Source organism: Ursus maritimus, unplaced genomic scaffold, assembly GCF_017311325.1.
Source record: "Ursus maritimus isolate PB19 unplaced genomic scaffold, ASM1731132v1 scaffold_3, whole genome shotgun sequence".
NCBI lineage: Eukaryota > Metazoa > Chordata > Mammalia > Carnivora > Ursidae > Ursus > Ursus maritimus.
The window spans coordinates 98,436,008-98,452,567 of record NW_024425563.1 but is presented as its reverse complement, the minus strand read 5'-3'; the positions used below and the strand labels follow the sequence as shown (position 1 = coordinate 98,452,567).

Below are 16,560 nucleotides of genomic sequence, written 5' to 3'. Positions count from 1 at the left end.
GTAGATGATTATTTAGGAATTCCTGAATGCACATGCCATAGATGCCCCTGTGGGTTCCGGAAAGGCCCTGAGTTCCCACCCCTACCCTCCATGAGGGAGGCTCTGGTGATTCCAGGCGACCAAAGACCTTCCCTTCCCCTGGCCATTTAGGGGGTGTTAGGCGCATTTGAGGGGGGATGACAGAGGACGAAATCAGAAAGTCAGCTGAGAAGACTCCTGTTGATCGTAGCTCTTGGACTCAGCTTGTCTTGGCTCATCGAATGTCCATCTTTTAGTATATTATCCATGAGAATATTGTCGACATTTTACCTGCTTCACACACACACACACACACACACACACACACACACACAAACACACACACAAAGGTAACTTGTATTTTAGTATCATCCCCTTATGGGGAAACGATGCTGTCCCTTAAAGATAAAGTCCTTCTTCTGACGTGTTCAACAAAATCCCAAATAGTAATGAATATTGGCCTCTGGTTGGACATTGAAGCCAAAGTTGATGATAATTTTGGTTTCTTTCACCCCCCCACCATGCCTAAACACCTTTTCTTAGGGCCGAGATGGCAAAAAGCTAGGGGGAAAACTATCTGTAATCCTTCTCCCACAGAATGACATCTTTCTGCCTTTTGGAAAACGAAATGCATTCAGGCCACGTCTAATTATTGCATTTGCCCATGTGATTAATGCTTCTTCTGCAGTATCCATTCAAACGACAGTATTACAGACCTTCAGAAACATGGGCCGTGTTTCTCTTTCCTCTGTTTCTTACCCATTTAGGTGACTTCCCTGTTATAAAAATAGGTCCTTCACCTGTCAACCAGCGAATTCTCCTGACTGTGCCACACGTGGGCACTGTCTTTATCCCATATTTACAGGGGAGGAAACGGAGGCCCAGACGTCAGAAGAGTCACCCAGATCATCCCCCTGTGGCGTGGCAGAGCCCAGTTTGGCCCCGGCGGGTTGGTGGGCTCCCACCCCTGGGCTGTTCTGCCTCTGGAGTTAACCTCCGTTCTGCAGGATCCGCTCATGCCTTCCTGGCCTTCTGACTCCTCAGAGTTTTCAGTGTGTCAGAATGAGGCTTTAGAGGTAGGGGCTGAATGTTCCTTGTCCTGGGAAGCAGCCAGATAGGTTGGATCCCTGCAGCCAGCTCCCCATCCCGGACACTGTGCTCACTCTGTCCTTTGCACTTGGAAGAGTACCCATCTCCATGAGGAACACAGAATAAAAAGCCATCGAGGCGCCTGCTCGCTCTGTCTTCCTCAGCGTCGGGCAAGCTGGGGACCTCCCCGCTTCCCGTTCCCCTTTGGCACTGAAACACTCCTTCTTGTCACCCTCTGTGATCCCCGGGTCTCAGCTCTTAGGCTCACTTCCCTGATGCTCTGATGGCTCACGCCACGCTTGCCTGTTTCCTTTTAGCGGATCATTGGACGCCATTAATATTTCATGTTTCATCTCTGCAGGATGCTCACCGCTCATAGGGGCCTTTATCTCCCCATGTGTCCTGTGTTCCTCCTGCATGTTGGCTTTTCTTCCTCTTGCCCCTTACTTTTCCTGTTTCTTACATTCATTCAACAAATATCTTGTTGCTTGTCTAGGCCATGCCGGGCCCAGGGGACAGCAGTGAGCGATGAGGTTTTAATTGATTGGCCATAGAACACATGGACCTTTGCATCCATCCAAAGAAGTTTCGATCCCTTTTTGAAACCAGTGGGTACAGTTCAGATATAATTCAGTATTAAGATCGGTGATAAAAGAGTATCCTTAGGTCTCCCTTAGGTAGAAAACCAGCCTATGCTCTCTCCTGAAGTCTAATATGCTTTTCCCCATTATATCACGCTTTACCTAAATTAACTTGTTTTTTTAAAACCTCAGTTAACCAGCCCTTCCAGGTGAATATTTTTTGGAATGAGTTCTTTTTCTTATATGATGTCAAACCCTCTCCCCGAAGGCAGATCTCAAGCTGGAGGTTTTCATAAGGAAAGTGAGCGACCATCCCTCGGGACAGAATGTCCTGCTGCCTTCAGAAGTCAATTAACGAGTTTGCCAGTGTCGCTTCTGTTGACATGGCTAATGTTATATGTGCCCTGCCGTAAATTACTCCCATCTCTGAGCGGGTTATCCAGACTCCTGGTTCTTACCTGTGGGCGGGCACAGGTCTGGCTCATCCTCTCTGGGATCCTGGGACGAGCTGACATTTGAGTGGGTTAAATAGTTGGCTGCCGGTGGGGCAGCCAAGAGCCCGCCCAGTGGCTCGCACCGCCGTCCACCGCTTCCCGCGGAACCTGCCAGGGAGTGGCAGCCGACAGCCCCAATTCTGCATTTGGTTCTGACCAGGAGAGACGTTAATAACAGTCCTGACCTTTCCTGGGGGTGGGCGCACCACAAGAGGAGATGGGGGCATAGGCTGATGGTCCTTCCGTCGCTGTGGGTGTATTTTATAAAAATAACGCCGGCGGGCTTGTAACCTCCTTGTGTTTCCAGCTAGCTAAAGGCAGCTTTGCACAGGGGAGTGCTTCCCGTTCAGGGGCTCAGTGTCATGACCCCCAGCTGCTGTCGCAGAGCCAGCCAGAGTATGCATCACAGCGTGAGGGTTTTTACCCCAGAGCCCGCGGGGGACCGTCAGTGACACGGATTCATGTTGCCCACGCACTGTGCCTTCTGCCCTTTCTCTGTGTGGCTGCTGTTTGTATTCTGAGCACAGTCTGGGCACACCATTCTGTTTCTCAGACACTGTGGGGTCCTTCCATCACTACAGGTGACGTGTACTGACTCCTTCCTGGATGCCCCCGCTGCCTGTTGAATAAGTTGCTTCTTCTTGGATCTTCTCTTGCAGTTTGCTTTATTTTCCCTCTTGAAAACTCTGTTTTGTTTTATAGTTTGTCAAGTATGTGTCTGTCTTTTCTATTTCTTTCTAGGCTCCTTGAGACTGGGGATCACGTTTTCAATCTTTGGAAAAAAACTATAAAGAATGTTGGCTTTTTAGGCTCCCCAGGGTAGGAACTGAGGGTCCAGCAGTAGCTGTGTGACTCCGGGTGTGTATTTTCACCTCTCTGAGCCTCAGTTTTCTAATCTGTGGAATAGGCGTGATAGCATGTAGCTCATGGGTGTGGTGTAAGGATTGTCTGTGCGATCCCAGTGACTGTTCTTATACCAGCCCCGCCCCCTGCACACTCTGTCTCTCTGAATTACTCCTCGACCAGCACGCAGGGCAGTGGACACAGAAGACAAGGGAGGTTTGTTCAAGGGGGTGCTGAATCAGGCTCTGTCGAGGGCTAAGGGTCTGCTCCTTGGAGACATGAGCAGGGAGTCCATGACTTGAGAAACGTACCCTATTTCTCAGCTTCCATTTGGAAATGGCGCTCTTCCAGTTCAGAGCTCTGCTCCTCCTGTTCCAGTGTCTCTGTGGGCAGCACCATGCGGAGTGAGGGGGAGTTAGGATGTATGAAGCTGTGTCTTCTCCTGGGAGGTTCAGCCGCATCCGCGGTTGGGTGGGGAAGCCAGAGACGCTGGCATGGAGGAGGAGCGTGCTTTCGGAGGAAGAGAGATTTCTCATGGCGGGGGTGCCCCGAGGGGAGCACAGTGTTGGCTGCACTTCCTAAATGGGGACAGAATTGCATCCTTCTGTCTTCCCTGTGACCTCAGGGATGGCCCGGTAGGCCTGACAGGGTCAGGGAGGCTCACATGGGCACAGCTCTGGCCGCTGGGTAGTGCTTCCTGCACGGTCCCCCTGCCTGCACACGTGTCCTCCTTTGTTGGAATTAGACAGTCTGGCATTTGTTCACCTCGTGGCCTGCGTGTCACCTGCCTGGTGGGCCTGGAAACTACAGGATTGGAGGCTCAGCAGCCACCCAGAGAGTTTGGGAAGGCTGCCTGGCTGACTTTCCAGAAAATTCGACGGCTGGATTTATGGAGGCTGCTGACTCCATTGTTTAGACATTCAACTCCAGTTTACTGAGCACCTATTATGTGCCAGGTGTGAAGTTAGACAGTGAAGCAAAAGGAAAGAACATGAAGTTCCAGTCTTCCAGAAACTCAAGTTTAGAGAAGGGGAAAAAAAAAGAAAGTTAAAATGTAAGAAGGAGGCAACATGTCCAACTTCGGAGGTGGACAGACCTGGATCGGACTCTGTGCCCCACGTCAGGGGAGCTGAGTGCCTCTGCCTCAGTGTCTTCGGCTGGAATTTGTGAAAATACCTACTTGGCTGGTTTGGCAAGAGGAAGAGAAACAGCTTGGGCTGTGACGTACCTGGCCAGGACCTGGCGCTTTCTCGGTGCTCAGGAAGTGGGAGCTGTCGTTCATCGTCGCCACCATCATCATCAGTAGAGAGACTAGAAATCAGAGCTGTGGCCCCCCTCTCGTATGCGCCCAGCATGCGAGCGTCCCTTCTTCTCCTGGGACATTCATTCATCAGAACACACCACTTTATTTCTCTTAATTGAGAAACAATTATCATAGGACTAATAAGCCCTCGGTTGGGACCTCCCTCTGTTCTTTCCCTGACCCAACTCCTAAGAATTGGTTTCAGAATGAATCCGGGTGAGTCTCAGGAAGCTGTTTTCACAAACCAGAGCCGCCCTGGTGCTCCCGCTGTGTGACTCTGGGTGTGTATTTCACCTCTCTGAGCCTCGGTTTTCTAATCTGTGGAATGGGCATGATAGCCCACCATCGGGTTCAGGAGGGACGCAGCTAGATGCACAGAGCCCGTCTGCGCCATCCGGAGCGTCTCGTCTTTCTGGTGAAACCCTGTTCCCCCCACATCCTGGAAAGCCAGCTCTTCTCTCCTGGGCATTTCAGTTCTGGGAGCTGTGCCATTTCTTGGAATCGCCCGGTACGTTCTCCTGGAATGACTTTCCCCATCCCAAGGCCTTGGAAATGGGGCTCTTCTTAGAGCTGAATGCCCTCCAGTTGACTGTCTTGCCTGTAAACAGGGATCTTGTCCTAAAATTCTCCTCTTCTGCCAAGAGTGAGCATAACCATGCAAGGAGCGTGTCTGGCCTCTAGGACACTTTTCGGGTGTGGCCACTCCATCAGCGTGCCGTGGTTCTCTTCGTCCGAGCACACAGACTGTGCCCCGTGCTGCTGTCATCCCGCGCCTGTCCCTGTCCTCTCTTGCAAGATGCTCAGTCCTGGGCAGGATTCCCTCCTCTTGGCTGGAGGTAGCCCCCTTTCCGTGAGGAGCTGGCGCTTGCTTTCTTTGCGATGCCTCCTCTGCTGGTCCCTCCCTCACTCCGCACTGCCCGGGAGCAGGTTCAGTGTCCCCCTCTCCGTGGAGGGACTCATTTTTCCAGAGGTAGTAAAATGTCATCTCCTCCCTTGTTACTTCGTTCCCCAAGCCAGTTGGAGGGACGTGGCAGGGACTCCTGCCTGTTTTGTTAACATCTGCATTTCCAGTACCTGTACCTACGGCAGATACGTAGTTGGTACTCAGTAAATGTTTGTCGAATGAGTGGATTTGACACTTACGGAGTTAAATTCACGGACACAGCGTTAATGTTGAATGGGGTAATACGGACTCTCCAGTGTCTAATTTACCTTTAAAAATTGGCCTTTTTTGAGAGGGCAGTGCTAGTGACGGGTGGACTTTTGGACTGTGACCTGGATTTTTCCTCTTCAAGTCCCGTGTTCTTGGACTAATATTTTTAGGATGGATGGCAAGTGAGAACCTTCCAGGATGACCAGCTGTTTACGTAGTTTCTTGCACCCATCTTCTGCCTGCTTTGTGATGTAATGGAAGAATTAGGGGTCCGGACCTGCAGTCTGGAGAAGAAACACGGTAAATCATGAAAGAGAAAGATGCAGTTATAATTGTTTTTTTGAGTGATATTTTGTGGGTGTGTTTCTGCCCCCCCCCATTGTCTTGTAATAGGACAAATAGGAATTGCACTACTGAGTTGCTTTTTTCTGTAACGTGTAGCTGAGGTCCTTGGTCCTTGCAGGACGGGCTGTAACTTCTCCGGAGTAGAAAATCCTTTTCCTGTGCTGTATGTTCCCACGCACAGAACACCACAGTCTTAACAGACTTCGGGGCCGTCTGGGTGCTTCCCTGCAGCCCTGAGGCAGGACGCAGTCCAAGACAGAAGGAACGCTCACGCTCTTGCTGGGCGGCTTGCACTGAACATCGGATGCCAGTTTTTGAATTTCAGTGTCCAGAGTCACTGAGTGAAATGAGTGGCTTCTCTTGTTTGGGGAGGGTGCGGGGGAGGAATGGAATCATTTGACACTTCTCTAAAACATGGATTTAACAAGTGAATCTCACTGGAATCAAAGTCCAATGATAGCGATTAATCATTATCTTAACTTTTGTTGTGTGTTTGCTTTGGTGGTAGAGGCGGTGCTGTCTGGCCCCCAGGATATCTGCCTTCCCTGCGGGGATCTGCCCTGGACTTTGTGGCTTACCTTTCCCCCGAGGATTGAGGTATTCCTGGCATCCCACAGCCCCAGCGGTGAGAAGGAGGAATCTGTGAGGCCGGGGAGACGTCGCCCAGCCTCCTGCCCTGAGAGCCACTGCTGGCAGCATCCTGGGCCCCTTCTGGCCCTGGCCGCCAGCTTCTCTGGGGAGACGCGGGAGGAGCTGTGGGCACAGCTGGGAGGAATCGTGGGTTTCCTGTGTTTCTCTAGGTTCTGTCCACTTGCAGTGGAACATTGCACAAGCCGTCACAAGGTGCAGACCCTATCACAGGATGAATACTGGTGGGGTGGGACACCTCCTCGTTGTGTAGTGCACAGGATTGGTGGAGAAGCATATGTATTTGTACCAAAATCTAGTATTTGTTAGGAAGTGGGGTCCATGTTTAGTGCATCTTAGGAAACAAGCAGCCTGGTCTGGGACCTTGCCAAGCCCGTCTTCCTGAGGTTACCCGGTGAGTCACCCGGAAGCCAGCCCCAGGGGTCCCCGCGTCGCCCCCCAGCCTCTGTGGCCTGGAGATGTCCCAACTCCTGACTAGGTCCTGACACCCATCTCGTAGATGGAATATTTCTCTTCTGGAAGCGACCCTCGACTCCTCTCCACAGCTAGCCCCTGTCCACTGGCTGCCCGGGGACCCACTCTGCATCGGCCCCCAGGAGCCCGTCCCTGTGCTGGCCACCAGGAGTGGTGTCCACACTGTCCCTTCAGCCCCGGTCGTGGAGGAAGCTGCGTGTGAGCGGGCTTACTGGCGCCGTGGGATGGTGGCCTGGGCTGGAGGACTGCCAGACACATGACCATCATGGCAGGCTGGCATGGTCGAGTGCGCCCTTGTCAGAGCAAGCACTTTGACCCTCCTGAAAGAAAGGGGATGGGCGTTCTCACTGGGGCGTTTCCCCCAGCAGCTGTGGGACCTTGACCCCATCGACCATCAGGTTATTTGTCTCACTGCGAAATCGGTGTTATGGCACCTGTCGTTACTTTGCTGATTGAAGTGGTCAGCGATGTGAAATGGGGGGGGGCACGTGATAAGCGCTTGATAATTGCAGTCATTAGTGGTGATAACCACTAATTTGCATCTGGGCACACAGCTCAGACGTCAGGCCCCCGGTGAGGCCACCGGGTCACCGTGTGGCACACTGAATTCTTTGGGCCTTGCTTTGCCTAGCCGTGAAGTGTGAAGTTGGCACCTCTTAATCTCTGAGACCCTTCGGAGTTCTTCAGCTTTTCCGGGGGTAGCAGGGAGGTGTTCTGTGTTCGTGCTCGAGCTGTGTGACCACAGATCATTCAGGATCTTCCCGGACACCATCGTGGGGACTGAAGGCGGTGCTCCGTCCTGCCGGGCGCGGGAGCAGGAAGACTGGTGCGCAGTGAGGCACTGGGGACACTGCAGCTTCTATGATGGGAAGGACAGGGAGCAGGTGTGGGGAGACGGGCCGCGAGGGCATAATGTTTTTTCACCGTTTGCTTTCGAGGTTCGAAAGAGCCCGTGAATTTGAACATGTTGGCTACCCAGTCAGTCTTTCGAGTCCTTCCTGGCTGGCTGTGTGTGCACACTGGACGGCGGCTAATGAATCCGGGAGTGGTTCGGTCACACACCAGTTTCTGGTGTCGGGGTTTTGGAATTGTGGGACTCCTCTCTCCTTCCGAGAGGGACTTAGGATTTCAGCAACTCCTTCCTGTAATACAGATTTTTCTCCATCCGTGGCTAACCCGGGTGCCTTCAGGGAACATGCTTTGGGCCTGGGATTGGGCATGCGGGCGTGGAAGTTTGCACAGACCCGCTAAGTGCTGACCAGAGCCCAGCAGCTGCAAGAAGTGTGGGCAGGGCTACTTTTCAAGGGCACATACATGGTTGTAATGCAACACACACACACACACACACACACACACACACACACACGGATCCTCCAGTTGTTGAAATAACCAGCTAGTTTGATTAGACATTGACCCTGTCAGTTGTGATTGGGGCAGGCGCGTGGTGCGGACAGCACCATTTCCCACAAAGGTTGGACAGCGAAGTTTCTCTTGTAGACGCAGAGAGGTCAGGAGATGTGAGCGCACGGCCGAAGCTGTGTATGTATTTATAGGAATATGCCGGATGGATCCTTCTAGGGTTTCTATTTCCTGCTTCACATCCTGCCTGCCTATAGTAACTCCTGCAATAAAGCTTCGTTGGATGTATTTTTTTAGATGACAGGATTTGAAAGTTGCCTTTGTATTTGGAGCTCTGGTCAGGTATCCGCGGTTAGGTTTTCTGAATATCTGTAACTATCACGAACACGAGTGGAGGCGCACTCTAACTCCAGTCTAACGCTTGATTTTCTTCTGCTGCTTACTGAAGCCCAGCGGTACCGATTAAAAATTAAGTACTTGTGGCGGGACTCAGAGAGTAGAAGATTAATTGGTGTGCAAAAGGTGTGTCAGTAGAATGTTGAGCTCTGTCTGCACGAGGTTTAAATGGCTCAGAGGTTGACAAAACTGGCTTGCTAAGTGAGTGTGGCTTAGGTCTAAAACACCGTTGCAGGCCGGACCTTTCATTCCTGGCCAGATGGAAACGTGTAAGAACGTTGGCCTTTCCGCGTTCGGGACTTCCCAGCCGTAGCATTGTATGCAAAGTAAGCTTCCCTGTCCTCTCTGTGCTGACCCAGCCCTTCTGTACCCCAGATGTGTGGGCTTTCTTCCCACACGAAGCATCCTCGGAGACCAGCGGGTGTGTCCTGTGACGCTGTTTAATTCTGACGTGACCTGCTTGGTTCCGTCACGTACTGGAGCAGCCCAGAGAGCGCAGGTAGACGGTTCACTAGTTAGAGTACTAGTTCATTATAACGGACGCAGCTCAGGAATAGTCAGGTGGAAGAGAGGCATTGAGCGACGTACGGGGAAGGCATTTGGGGCTTCCGTGCCGGGCACACCACCTTTCCAGAGCCTGGTGTTGACCTACCTAGAAGCCCTGCAAACCCTGTGGGTTAGCATTTCCTGTATAGGAGCTTCTCCACGTAGGCAGGATGGCTGAAATCATTGGCCCTTGGTGATGAACTCGACCTCCGGCCCCTGGCCCCTCCCCCGAGGTGAGGGAGTGGGGCTGACCCTCCCAACCCTCTAGTCCCACTGTTGGTTCCCCTAGCAACCAGCCCCCATCCCGTGGTTATCTGGTGGCTTCCCCCAAAGCATCTGATTAATATAAACTCAGGTGTTGTTGAAATTGTATAGGGGCGTCTGGGGGGCTCAGTCGGTGAAGCGTCTGCCTTCAGCTCGGGTCATGATCCCAGGGTCCTGGGGTCCAGTGTCCCATCAGGCTCCCTGCTCCGCAGAGAGTCTGTTTCTCCCTCTCCCTCTGCCCCAACCCCCTGCTTACTCACCCAGGCGCTCTCGCGCTCTCTTTCTCTGTCAAATAAATTAAAAAAAAAAAAAAAAAAAAGAGGCTTGTAATGAATAACAGAATGTTTCAACACAAAAGGTGATGCTTTGACCTTTATGAGAGCTCCGGAGCTATTTCAGGAACCAAAAAAGACCAAATATTAGAACAAAAGATGCTCCCATTGCTCTTAGGGCTTAGGAAGTTATAAGGATCTTAGGAGCAGTGTGGCAGGATCAAGTCCAAGATATCTATGTCCTATTCTGTCCCAGCCTCACCAGTGCCATCGATTTTTTTTTTCTTTTTTTCCTGCTCATATGTAATAATCTGTCACTGTCTGGGGTTTTAGCATCTTGAGCAAAGCTCCCGGCCCGTCTCACTTAGGAGCCTCCCTTCTGTATGCAGACGGGAAGAAGCAGGCAGACGGTGCATGGTGACAGGTGCTCACATGGTCTGGGAAGAACGGACAGTCCATACATGCACGCTGAGCACGTCGGGAAAGTAGTGTTTTTGTGAGGTGCCGAATGATTCAGCATCAGTGCCCTCTTCCCTGCCCGGCTGGAGAGGACACTGTGTGGTGCTGCGGGCCCAGCAGGGTGCAGTGAGGAGGCCAGGTGGGGCTAGAAGTCAGAGCCTCGCCTCTAACCCGCGCTGTCCTCCATGCCCGTGGTCAGCTGGTGAGCGCCTGGCCTCCTCCTGGCCTGGCTTATGGAGATGTTCACCCCGAATCATCGAGGAGCCAACGCGAGTTTGTTTCGCTGAGTTTAGATCTATTTTAGAAGTAAAGCAGCCTCCGTTTGCTTGTGGCAGTGAGGCCAGAGGCACATGTGAGTTTGAGATCAGATGAGCTACCCAAATATTTGGGACCAAAGTCAGTGTCCAGTTTGGGCCTGGGTTATTTGAGGAAGCAGAGTACCTATTAATAATGTGATTTACAGCCGTGTTGTCTGACCTACATCTGTGCTGCGGGTCCAGCCGCATGACTCCGTGTGACGGGAAGTCGTTTTCCCTCCCCTTCGTGTGACTTCCAGGGTGCAGCCTTGTGGGAAATACGTTGGTATCAAGTCTGCACTGAATAGACACTCCGTCTTAACACCCGTTTCCAGAAGCATCTGCCTCGTTCGTGCCCCGTGTGTTTGCTTCTCCGCAGAACGGCTCTCACAGGTGTGGGGTGCTGGCGCGGGAAGGCGTGCAGCGTCCCACACACCACGGGACACACAGGACGCGGGTCACTCTAAGTGTTTCTGCACGAACCGAGCATCACCTCAGCAATGTCTTAGTGCCTGCCGTAATATCATAGTGTAGTCCTTTTTTTTCTTTAAGATTTTATTTATTTATTTGAGAGAGAGGGCAGAGAGAGGGGAGAAGCAGGCTCCTCACTGAGCAGGTTGCCTGATACGGGACTCGATTCCAGGACCCTGGCATCACGTCCTGAGCTGAAGGCAGACGCTTCACCGATGGAGCCACCCAGGCGTCCCAGTGTAGTAAGGTTTAAAAGAATGTGATGGAGAAGTGTCTTCCTTGGAATCAGTCCTTTAAGACCCCTGCTTGGAAGATTCCATTATTAGTCCTTACTGGAATTTAACAGAGTTTAGGGAAAATCAGGAAATCTAAGTGATTCTGTTGTATTTTAAAGATTTTATTTATGTGACAGAGGGAGAGAGAAAGAGAGAGAACAAGCAGGGAGAGCAGCAGGGAGAGGGAGAGGAAGAAGCAGACTCCCCACTGACCAGGGAGCCCAATGCGGGACTTGATCCCAGGACCCTTGGATCATGACCTAAGCCGAAGGCAGGTGCTTAACCGACTGAACCTCCCAGGCGCCCCTCCCCCCAAGTGATTCTGTTATCTAAACAGATGAAATACTAATTGAGCCACAGAAATTTGAAAGTTTGTTCCAGAGTAGGATTTTTTCCCCCAGAGAAGGGTATTTTAGATTCTTTACAAGGTTTTGGTTTTGCTCTAAGAGCTGTGGAAAATACGCAGGTTTGGTCCCTGGCGGTACGGTGGTTGGATTCGATTCATGGAGGTTACAGCCTGCTACCTGAACGTTAGCCGAGTGACCTGGCTTCGTCTAACACCTGCACAATTAAATGTATTCATAGCGAGGAGTTTTATAAATAACCCACCTCAGAAGGGAGGGAAAGCGTGTTGAGGACGCACATTGTATTTGCCCTATGGGGTCTTCATCCTTTACGGTCCTACTGACTCTGAGTCATGTCAGGATTACGTTGCATTCCCGAAAGCATGGTGGCCTGACTGCAGAGAGGGGTGGCCCCAATGGGAGTGACCTGGCTGGCCCCGAGAAGGAGCAGAAGGACAGGACGGAAGACACCATGGGCTGCCTCTGCGCGCGCCGCTAAGGGCTTCTGTAGGGAAAAGATAACACTCCAGTGAAAACCCCCCTGGGGGGTCAACACATTGCATGTTCTCAGAAGAAATCTGTCAGCGAGCCTATTTCCCAGGGAGGAGAGAGTGGAAGCAGTGGCCAGTGTATTCTAATAGCTGGGTTTTCTCCTGATTTTGAGGACGTATAAACGGCAGCTGGGTGAAACCCCACCAGGCCCGTGGCACTCCTTGGCCGGCCTGCTCGTGGCACCCAGCCCCAGCTGGGCCTGACCCGAGGCCACCTCGGGAACTGCCGTGAGCTCTGGGCTTCACTGACTCTTAAATGGTCATTAAGGGAGAAGTATTGGGTTATTCACGGGATGAGTTAGGGCAGCATGGGCTTAATTGTGTTACAGAGCTCAAATCGGGCAACTATTATGTGGCAGCTAAATAGGAGTGTAGGACACATTCTAGGACTTTCCTGAAGCCCCAGACTTATGCACTCTTGTGTGACTTGTACTTGTTCTCAAAGGTGAATACCCCAAGGTCTCAATGAAATATACAGCTAAAGTCCCCTATGTGGTGGCCGGCCCTCTTCTCTTTGTCCCTGTTGAGTGTTGCTTCCTCAGTTTACAGTTGAGGACAGGAGACAAGAGGACAAGGGTGTGTGTGTACCTCTCCCTCCAGGGGTCCAGATTTTCTAAGAGACCCACTCGTCCCACCCATCCCTGCCCCTGAACTCTGAGCAAGACATGCCTGCTGACTCTGGGGTTCTCCTTGTGATAGATTAATTATTGATCACACGGTAATTATGAATTATTAATTCAGCACTTTTGTCCTTCTAGTATCTTGTCACAGGATTAATCTTTGACTCTTCATAACCCAAGTTGAGGCAGCATCTTTCCTCGTCCCACGCAGGCCCCAAGAAATCAGGGCCCTGCTCACAGGTTTCAAATCGGGATGTGGGTCGGTGTCCACACCTCCCACCCCGCCTACTCCACTCAGACAACTCTCACTGGTCTTGGTTCCTGCCATTTCAAAAGCATCGGATCCTCTCTTGTTGGTCTGTCTGTCCGTCCTCCTTAGGACCCAGTGGGATCCATCTAAGGCCTACTGTGTATAATGTCCTGTGTCCAGGCCTTCCTCGGACCCCCCGCCCTGGCACCGTTACCTGGAGGGTCAAGAAGCTGGGGGTCTGTGGCTTTTCTGCCTCTGCCTCAGTCTTCCCACAGCTGTTCTCCACCCACACCCCACCCCCAGCCGACCGCACGCCCTCCCTGGCTGTAGCCACGGGGCCGCCTGCACCCCCAAACCCTCTGCCCCTTTGGCATCCATGCCAGCCATCCTTCCTCAGGCAGGTTTTTGTCATTGTTTTGCTTTTCTCTCTCTTCTTGTGCCCTTTTGCCTAATGAGACAGGGAAGCCGAAGCACAGGCATCCAGGACGTGTGTGTGGATTGGGAGAAGCAGGGAGGGCAAGTTCCGGAAAGGTCTGCGAGCTCGTGCATTGAGCACATACCCGGTGAGGTCGAAGTTGTGTCTGCAAAGATTGTTTTCAGATTTGAGGTTCGCTGCTTCACGCTTGGGTGTGATGGTGGGCGAGGCGCCCCACCCGTGCAGGTCCGTTGCTCGGCTATAAACCAGTTAGTGGTCGCTGGTTTATACTGTGTCGTAAGGTGTCAGTGAAACAGATGTACTAAGTAACATCTGCCTCACGCTTACCAGGCTCTGTTACGGAGCAGGGTAATGACCAGCTTCCTCCTGCCACCCCCCTGCGGGTCGCTCCACCGTGTTCACGGTTCGGGGTTGTGGGGTGACAAGTAGAAAGATGAGCCTCGTGTCCTGGATGTGGAGCCCATAGTAGGAGTGGGGCCAGGGTGGGCAAGTTCCCAGCCGGTGACCCCTCTGCTCTGCCTTCCTGCCGGTAGGGGCTTGGGCCCCTGGCTTGGTGAGGGTTGCTTTTCCTGGGCCCCAAGCCCGTTGTGCTGAGTGGGGGTCACTCACAGGAGCAGGTGGGCCCATGGGTGAGCTGACTTGCCCAGCGCTCCAGTAAGGTGGGTCTCATTCACGTTTGCCATGTTGTGAAAAGTGACAGAGCTGAAAACGCATAGAAGGGGAGCAGTGCTGTTGGGTTGCAGTGGGTTACAAGTGAGAGAAAGTAACTCAGAGTGGCTTCTGCACGCAATTGTGGGGACTATGCCTTACAGAGCTTCTAGCCAGAGTGTGGCCTCGCCTTAGGAGGTTTGCGACCCGAGCCACGCTGGGCTGCTCGGAGCCTGGCTGCCATCTCCAGGCTCTGTGTCTGCCTCCTGCCCCAGCTGCTCCCACATCTCCCAGTGGTGTATAGTCAGGGTTCTACCGAGAAACAGAACGAATGGGACATGCATTTATAGGTATGTGGAGGGGGGTATTGTAAGGAACTGGCTCATGTGATTGTGGAGATGCATTTCCAAAATCTGCAGGGTGGCCAGCAGGCTGGGGACCTGGGGAAGAGTCGCAGTTCAAGTCTGGAGGCAGAATTCTTCCCTCCTCAGGGGCTGTAGCCTTTTTCTCTTAAAGGCCTTCAACTGATTGGACAAGGCCCACCCACATTATGGAGGGCGATCTGTCTTACTCAGAGTCTCCTGATTTAAATGTTACTCTCATCTAGATACTTCACAGACGGGTGCCTGGGTGGTGCAGTCAGTGAAGCTTCTGACTTAGTTTCGGCTCAGGTCATGATCTCAGGGTCTTGAAATCAAGCCCCACATCTAGCTCTGTGCTCAGTGGGGAGTCTGACTCTCCCTGCCCCTCCCCACTGTGTGCTCACTCTCTCTGTCTCAAAAAAAAAAAAAAAACAGAGAAACATCTAGAATCACGTTTGACCTGGCCAAGCGGACACATCAGAGTTCCCAGCACAGCCTCTAGGTCACACCTCCTGTTTTCTCTGCTCCCTCTGGCATTCTCTGTGCTGTCTCCACGTCTGTGTCAGGCCTTCCTCACGAAGACCAGGCTTCCCTGGCTCTCAGGCCAGTCGAGGGCAGAGGAGGGCCCTGGAGGTCAGCAGGTTCACGCTCCCTCAGCCACCACCCATGAGCCCATCGACGTGGCTTGGGCCTCCTGGAGCCCTGAGCAGGCCAGGGCCCCTGTCTGTGTCGGGTGCCATTCTGTTCCTGTGTGTCTGTCTTTCATTTCTAGAATTTCGGGGAAGGGAGATGTCCTGATTCATCTAGTTAGGGCTCAGTGTCCTCCCGGGGTCTGGCCAGCGGAGGCCAGAGCAGCGGGGTCATGCTGTGCGGCCCTGGCTGTGTGTGGCCCATCCACGCCGAGGGCATGTGAGTTAGGCAGGGGCTCCAAAGCTGCGTCCTGTCTGTGCAGACCGCGGAAATGCAGCTGGACTGTAGTTACCGAGTTCCCTGTGGAACATCCACAAATACTGAGAAACGCACTACGTCCGCTTCCTTATGGGATGTACACTCTCAGTTATGCTCCTCGGCCTTCACCAAGTTGTGCAAACGGTTGTGAGTTTGGGGGCCTGATCCCTAAGATGCCCGTGTGGCTGTCACCCCTCGCTGCTGCTAAAGTTCTGTTCTGTTCTGTTTTCTCGCTGTTGCCTCTCACGCCCAGAGGATGACGTAGATCTGGAAGCCCTGGTGAACGATGTGAATGCGTCGCTGGAGAGTTTGTACCCGGCCTGTAGCATGCAGTCGGAGACGGTGCCCCTGCTCCAGAACGGCCAGCACGCCCGCAGCCAGCCGCCACCCTCAGGAACAAGGTCCCTGCAGGCGCAGCGTTCCCAGCCTGTGCACATCCTCGCCGTCAGGTGGGACCCGGGGCCTTGAGGGTCTCGTCTCCGAGGGCAGATACACAACCGTGCTCTCTGCTCGTATGGTCATTTTCTCCGTCCAGCTCGGCCCCATGGGCTTGGACTTGGTATCAGGTTCAGTTCTGACAACGTCCCCTGAGCCCCTGCTCGGTGCCAGGGGGAGGGAAATCATCGTAAGAGAATGCTCTGGAAAGAATGAAGGAATGACCAAGTGGTCTGTTGAGGGCTCTAGGGCCTTACTGCCCAGACTCCCCCAGGGATTCACTGGAGGAGGAGACACAGCCTCTGGAAGTTCCGGGCCTGGCAGGAGGGGCTTCAGGGAAGCGGAGGAGGGTTCCTTGCAGGTGGCATATCTCTGATTTGGGTGTCGAGGGGTGAGTAGGAGCTGGGGGGAGTGGTGGGAAAAGAGATTTCGTGAGCAGAAGAGGTGATCACCATTGTCGCAAGTGGCAAGATTTCCGTCCTTTTCATGGCGCAGTGATACTCCATTGTACGTACTGCGTTTATCCATTCATCCACTGATGGGTGACACAGACAGCATGCTAAGTAACTAAGCTGGCCGCAGAAGGGCAGGTGCCACGTGATTGCACGCAGGGATGCATCTGAGGTAGTCACACTCCTAGAAGCAGAGAGTGGGAATGGTAGAGGCCAGGGGCTGGGGGG

At 52.8% G+C, this 16,560-nt stretch overlaps 1 protein-coding gene across 1 annotated transcript in view; it reads left to right on the top strand.

Moving 5' to 3' along the window:
- Positions 1 to 16,560, top strand: part of GRB10 (growth factor receptor bound protein 10) — a 177,119-nt gene that overhangs the window by 94,663 nt on the left and 65,896 nt on the right. Inside the window, exon 5 of the mRNA XM_008703457.2 lies at positions 15,699 to 15,894. Coding sequence (XP_008701679.1) covers positions 15,699 to 15,894 — 196 coding nt within the window. The remainder of the gene's footprint in view (positions 1 to 15,698; positions 15,895 to 16,560) is intronic.